Genomic DNA, 7,500 nt, shown 5'->3' on the forward strand with positions numbered 1-7,500 from the left:
CGCCACTTTGAAAGCACAGTGCTGGTTCCCCTTTTCCTTTCCCCAGCACCATTTCATGCTGTCCTCCTCTCCCTGAGTGCTATTTTTTGACACGTCCCATTCCTCTGTTAGTCTCTTTATCCAAAATGTTGGCCGATAATTCTTAACAAAAAATGCCTCACCTATTCGTCTGGTAGTTGTTTTGTAGTGTGGGAAGTGTTTTTGATTCTGGGATGAGGTTTGGATTCTGGGATGTGTTTTGGATTCTGGGAAGTGTTTCGGATTCTGGGAAGTGTTTCAGATTCTGGGAAGTGTTTTTGGATTCTGGGAAGTGTTTTGGCATTCTGGGAAGTGTTTTGGCATTCTAGGAAGTGTTTTGGCATAATTTCTGGGAAGTGTTTTGGATTCTGGGAAGTGTTTTGGATTCTGGGAAGTGTTTTGGATTCTGGGAAGTGTTTTGTCCCTATGGGCCACCATACAAATCCCAGACAAATGAGTGGAATGCAAGTGCCGTCACCGATGTGCCAACATATAAGTACTTATTAAGTTATTGGTTTGTTTAATTACATTGTGAAGAGGAATAATTGTCATTTAATCCATTCATCCCTGAAGTGGGCCGTGTACATTGACGTACATTGATGAATTGTTTGGCATTGGACGGAGTAAAGTCTATAAGTGTAGGGAAGGGTTAAGTAAGTAAAAAAAGTAAAGTCTGTTTATAAGCCAAGTGGTCCATCAGAGCCGGAGCTTATCCCGGTTTCTGTGGCATGAAGCGACTAGGAGCATTTGGTCCATCGCAGGGTTACCCCCAGCATTTCGTTGGTACCCATTTATGCACCTGGGTGGAGAGAGGCACCGAGGGAGTTATTATAAGTGTCTTGCCCAAGAACACGACACAATGTCCCCGACCAGGACCCGAACCTGGACCACTCGATGCGGAGTCAAGCACACTAACCATGAAGCCACTGCGCCTCCCCCAAAAAGGGTTAAGTCGATAAATACCAAAGGTTTTTTTAATTGTAATCTTTAGGTGGATTTGAAAAGCATTGCAGATGGTTTTGGATATTCTTACTACAAGAACCATTTGCCAAAGTTGGGTCAGAAGCCTGAATCACTTATCATTCGACCATCGACCCAGCCAGCTTTGTCTTCAGCTGATAGGGCGGCAATGTTTGAGATTGGTGAAAGAGTTCGTGTTTTGTTAAGTGGTGCTACTTTGAAGGACATGCAGGAAGGTCATGGAGGATGGAATGATCAGATGGAAGAGGTTAGATATTAAAATTAATAATGTAACAACTCGTACCGTAGTTTGCAAAATTTGGCAGTTCGTTTTATCTTGCAATTTGTCGTTCAAGTTTGTTGCAACACAAGTTCCACACAAAAATATTCAATTGCCTGGCCCCAGTTGTTCAAAAGGTGGATATTGGTATCCACCGGATAAATTATTATCTGCTGGATAGCGCAATCAGTTTCTCTATGACTTATCCAGTGGAAAGTGATTTAGCATGTGGATAGTGGATAGCACTACCCATCATTTGAACAGCTGGGCCCTGGTGTACCTTAGGACAGACTTTTTTTGTAAATAAATTGCTGGACGGTTGAATTATTGCAACAGTTGCTATACATGTAAGTTTGCAACTCTGGAACCAATTTCCAAAACATTATGCAGTGTAACATTTCCTTAAACTTAATTCTATTGCAATTTTTGTGGTAATGCTGAAAAATGTTTCTGTGATTGCATGTGAGGTCCCTCATTTGACCATCTGGAACTAGAAGATTGGGTCATACATGTATAATATAAACACCAACGGAATACCAAGTGCACTTTCACGCAAAAGGAAAGGAACTTTATTTAAGTGTCTAGTCATTCTAGCGCTGGAGCGCTAACTGGGGACACTGTAAACTGAAATGAACAATGAAAGTAAATCAAGTCAAATGTTGGTTTTTGAGGAGAGGGGAAACTGGAGTACCCGGAGAAAACCTCTCGGTGCAGAGTAGAGAACCAACAAACTCAACCCACATATGACGCCGAGTCCGGGAATCAAACCCGGGCCACATTGGTGGGAGGCGAGTGCTCTCACCACTGCGCCATCCCTGCATCCCACACGTAAAGATAACATGTTATCTTCACACGTGAAAAGATAGCTCTTGCTATGGTTACATATACCGGGTAAAACACGCCTTTCAATGCCTTTTGTGAAATGATTTAGTATTTCATGTTTAATGTAAAACAAAAAATAATTTATTACAAGGCTGCTTGGAGAAACGAAATTTCTCTTCTCGTCTCCTCCTGAAAAAATATTTTTCAACACTCGAAGAGTAATTTTATATCTTGGCACGGCCATGTAGTATCCTCTATTTCTTTCTGATTTTTATAAATTTCAGGTGATTGGCTTGGTTGGAACTGTTCACAGAATTACAGAGCGTGGTGATGTTAGAGTACAGTACCCTGGTTTTGCAAACAGGTGGACGTTTCATCCTGCAGCTCTCACAAAGGTATTTTGGTGCAAACAGAGGTTTTTCAGTATTAATACATTTTAATACATTTCCAGAGTTTTTGATTGATTTTGCCAACAGTGCAGCCATATGAATTCCTTTACAATGTTAAATTATGTGGTTTTGGTTGCCATGCTGTGTATGATCACAGTAACAACTTGGGGGCAATTAACTAGTGATCAGAAGCAAACGTAGCCAACTATCTGCTTACTGTTATTGTGTTTTAAGATCCTTCTCAAAAAAAAAAAAACAAAAACGTTTCAATCTTCTAGTTTTTAAAGATTTTAGAAAACCTTCAAAGGTCTTGTGACGTTTTCTATTTGACAAGTAACTTGTTGTAGTGTGTTATATAAAGTTTGTCCCCTTTCAGATTGATGAATTTCATGTGAATGACAGAGTGCATGTAATGAAGGACAAAGAACTGGTCAAAAAACTCCAGCGTGGGCATGGCGAGTGGACAAATGAGATGACTGTGGTAATTTTCAAAGATTTTATTTTCATTTTGGTACAGTTTTAAGCCAGTGAGTTGTGTGACACGATAAATTTTATGTATAGAATGATGTGTTCTGACTAACACCAGAGAATTTTACTCGTAATTGCTCAGGGCTCCAGTGGTTCAGGAGTCAATGGATTAACCTCTAAATCACTCCAAAGTCATGTCCCCTTTCAACCATTGATTCCTTAAGGAGTGAGACGTAATAGATTGTACTCTGTCAAACGCCCTGCGATTTTACATATCAGTGGAGGTGGTAATGGGTTATGAAGGATGATTAACTATGCGTATGTACATGTACACTCAGCAACACATACTTGATGAAGCAAAAAGTAAGTGTATGTTGTGTACCAAGGAGGTAATCACTTATTTTGTGAGTGTCTCTAAGCTAGCAAAGGCAATGAACACATAGTTTGTTTTAAAGCTGAATGAAAGATGTATGTTTGGGAGGTCTGGGGGCCATTATAAATTTGCTAGTCCGTGGAGAGTAACAGTCTCTATTGGGTGGCATTTCACGAGGAGCAGCAGAAAATACAGATGACCAAAGAAAAGAATTTTGAGCAGAAAACTGTTCGCTTTCGATGCATAAAAGTTTATGAAGGTTTTGTTGGTATTATATATGTTTAGCTTCTTACATGTGGTGCATGGCACACAGGGAAATGATCATTGCTTTTGGATCTCCTTTTGCAAGATAAGGTGTAGTTAAGTCTTTAATTTTTATTAGGATCAATGACTCTAAATTCCTATTTTAATTAGTTCGTTTTGCTGTGAAAAAGGTTCTTGACTCATTCATCGTGGTAAAGTATGATTATTTAACAATTATTCGGCAAAGGCGAATAATTTTTTTAGTATAAATACAAAGGTGATCATTTCAAAAAAGAGAAAAAAAGAACACTTCAACGCGAAATCATCTTCACTTACAGTTGCAAAACGACTACTGGCAGCCATTTTGTCTGTCGAAGTGATTATCGGCTGATAATCCGAGATAGCGAGCCAATGAGAGCGCGCGATTTTGTATAATCACCTGTGTATTTATACTAAATTCCTGTTTGTCCTCTGTGATTATCACTCACAGCAGCCTGCTCAAAAGGTGACATGTATAATTACTAACTAGTTAACCTTATGGCTTGATGAAAACTTGTTAGTATGCAGTCGATTAGCACCGTGATCTTCTGGTACATCAAAATTAAGAAACGGTCCATATAAGAACGATAGCAACAACGGCAACGAACATGTTGGAATTCAATTGGTATGCAAAAAGGTGATAACTTTTCTATTGTCTGTACTTACTTCTGATTGGCTTAAACAGCAAAAGTTAACAAAATTTCATAAAAGCAGTATTATATTCATCCTTACTTTCCAACCATCTTCCATCTTTCATCTGGTCTCAGTTTAAGTGAATTCCACAGAAATCGTATGTGGGGAACATGTAAAATTGTAAACGTTTCTTGGCTTTTGTTTTCAACTCTTGTGATTGGTCAAAATCTTTTAACACAAAAAAACACCCTTTCAAAGTGGGCTGTAAATGAATTTTATTGCGTTAACGGCTTTCCTGTAGGTTTATGCATTCTCTGTGTAAAAATGATGACATTCCTATGTGGGGAAAGCCCCGTTGCCGCATAACAAAGGAAATTGCTATCCACCTTACACGGATCATTACTTAAGTGGCAACATTGTGAGACAAACAAGGGCACTGGAGTGTAAAGTTAACCTCATGGCTCAGGCTTGTTCATTCACTTCTTCAGGCCTTAGACAAAGTTGGTCAAGTCTTGAAGATTTATTCTGATGGTGACGTCCGAGTTTCAGTAGCAGGACATCACTGGACGTTTAATCCTGCAGTGCTTGTGAAACAATCATCTCCTGCTGCTGCAAAGGGAGGTCAGTTAAATCCACCTCAAAGCCAGCAAGCCACAGCATGCAATGAGTTGCAGGGAATCTTGCAGCCCTCTTCATCTACTACCTCATACTATGCATTGCAGCGGCAGCAACATGGTTATTCGGCTTTGGAGGAAAACAGAAACACTCACCAGCCCCAGAGAGAAATAGGTACTGTAGTACTCTCTGTGATTTGAGCACAGCCTGCTTTTGATTAGAAAAAAAAAAGAAAGAAAAAGATGGCAAAGAAGACTCAGTCTGTCAAGTATGACACGCAAAAAAAAAAATGGACTCGAAAATCTGTGAATCAAATAAACCTACATTTAGTTCAGTTGCCTCACTCTAATGGCGTAGTTCTGCAAAGTCTCTCGTAACTCAGCGGTAAATTATATAAAGTAGTTGTTAGAAGGCCATATCTTCATCTCCTGTGAGGGATAGCAGTTTACTTTTTTCAAATTTTCATGTAGTTGTCACTAATGTACATCTAGTGTTTAGGACCATTTCGTTGCCTAAATACTGAAAAGTCATTTTGCTAATAGATATATGGTAGAAGATCCTTGAAGCCATAGCCACCAAATGAGACGAGAGAAATGTTTTGTTTTTGTCATGTGCCATTAACATGTACCCTGCAGGGTTTGAGCTAGGATTTGATCACTGGGGAACAGTTTGTGAGGGACATTTTCTTTTTTAGGGCATAGTTAATCGAGGGACTGGTTATGAAACTTTCAAAAGCGAGAACAATGTTGTTGTAATCGATGTTGAATTGACCGTGACCCTGCACAATCTTTTGTTTTCGCTTTGCACGGGTTCGCAAATTAGTTGCGCATAATTTAATCGAAGGATTTGATTGGTTATCTTCTCGAAAAAGGTGTGTTTTGTGCAGGGTCAAGGCCAAAAATACGGACAAAAACATGAAACAAAGGAACTTGTCCAGTTTCATAACCATCTCCGTGCATTAACTATGTTTAGGGGGACCGTCAATTTTTTTCAGTTTTCTTACGTTCAAACAAAGAAACAGGCAAAACGACAAAAAACAATTTTAACCTGTTACTTGTAATTAAAAAATTAATTTACAAACAGGAAAGTTAAGAAAAATGGTGTGAATCGCTTGCGATTGGTCATTGTTGTCTAAAAGCACTACGCAGTGACGGTGTTGCTGAGTGTAAGCCCCATAGTTTCTTAATAACAGCATCCACGTATTCTTTACAGTCTCTGTGTCTTAGAAGAGTCGAGGGTTCTAAAATTTCTACACCCCAACCTTTTTCCGATGCAAAGGGCTTTGTGTTCTTAGATTTCCAACAAAAACAACAGAACATCGCCTCTTTTTCATAGCGCAACTACGTGTCATCTCGCAACCAAGTTTTCTGGAAAGGTGTTGCTTTCCTTTGACCCTCGTCTGTTTCTTCCTCATAAAGACACTGTTCTTCTTCTGTATTTTTTTCTCGGATCAATCTGGCTTCCATTTGAAGCGAAAAAGCGATCTATTGTACTAATACGTTTTCGCCGTGACATTTTAATTCCCAGATGCGTGCATTACGCTTGGTGAAAAGTGACTTTAAATGAACTTAAAACACACGATAAAATTCCTCCTACGGGCTGTGTACAAAATTGAAATGAAATCATGATCTTAGGTGTATGACAGAGGTGATTTCAGTGTGATTTTACAGCAATTTGTTCATTGCCATAATCAGATTTGTTGTGCGTTAATTTGTACCCAAACTGCAGCTTATTGTCAGTAGCAACAGGTAATACATTGGATAAGCACACCTGGCTTATACACTGTCCATGGGCAAAAATGAAGTGTGGCTAATGTTGTAGCATTTTCTTTCGTGTCTTTGTAGATGAGTCATTGCGCTCCCTTTTGGATCATCTCCGGATCAACAGCTCAACGGATGTTGGATCCATGATCGTGAGTGAGGCAGGGCAAGGTCATATTGATGAACTGAAAAGGATGTTTAAAGCACATCCAGACAAGGTACATATACAATCTATTTTTTTTTGCTACTTGATGTTTTTTGTCCATAACATTACTGCGCCTTTCAATAACATGGGGACTCTTAAATTCAAAGGCCAACCGACAAATGCGTTTTTCGCTACCGTCAATCAAATGTTCGGCGGCTTCTCCGAGCTTCCGACTATGTTGACTGAACAGGGCTCAACGATGTGATTATTTTGATTACTGCGCACTCGACAGTAGTCGGAAGCTCAGAGGAGCCGCCGAACATTTGATTGACGGCAGCGAAAAACGCATTTGTCGGTTGACCTTTGAATTTAAGAGTCCGCATGTTATTGAAAGGCGCAGTAAGTGAAACGGCCATAACTGTATAATTAAAAGTTAAAAAGTTTTACAAACTCGGAGCTAAAAGTTAAAACTTATGAAATATTTCGTCCGTTTTTCAACCGGACTTCATCAGTGAATCATTGACTGATGAAGTCCGGTTGAAAAACGGACGAAATATTTCATAAGTTTTAACTTTTAGCTCCGAGTTTGTAAAACTTTTTAACTTTTATTATGCTTCCGGAGCAGGAAACAAATGTTTTTGATTGTGTATAATTAAAGTTGTCAAGCCCATCTTCAGCGGGCAAGTCATGGGATGCACGTCGTTTGTTACTGCAGATATTCTCGCTAAGTTTTTTATCCTTGCTTAACAGAACCT

General features: G+C 39.3%; 1 protein-coding gene across 1 annotated transcript in view; it reads left to right on the plus strand.

Annotated features, from left to right (window-relative positions):
• LOC137997789 (E3 ubiquitin-protein ligase MIB2-like) overlaps positions 1–7,500 on the plus strand; it is a 35,844-nt gene that overhangs the window by 5,484 nt on the left and 22,860 nt on the right. The window contains exons 4-8 of the mRNA XM_068844039.1: positions 1,010–1,246; positions 2,365–2,475; positions 2,846–2,950; positions 4,714–5,014; positions 6,685–6,818. Coding sequence (XP_068700140.1) covers positions 1,010–1,246; positions 2,365–2,475; positions 2,846–2,950; positions 4,714–5,014; positions 6,685–6,818 — 888 coding nt within the window. The remainder of the gene's footprint in view (positions 1–1,009; positions 1,247–2,364; positions 2,476–2,845; positions 2,951–4,713; positions 5,015–6,684; positions 6,819–7,500) is intronic.

This window comes from Montipora foliosa, chromosome 3 (genome assembly GCF_036669935.1).
Source record: "Montipora foliosa isolate CH-2021 chromosome 3, ASM3666993v2, whole genome shotgun sequence".
NCBI lineage: Eukaryota > Metazoa > Cnidaria > Anthozoa > Scleractinia > Acroporidae > Montipora > Montipora foliosa.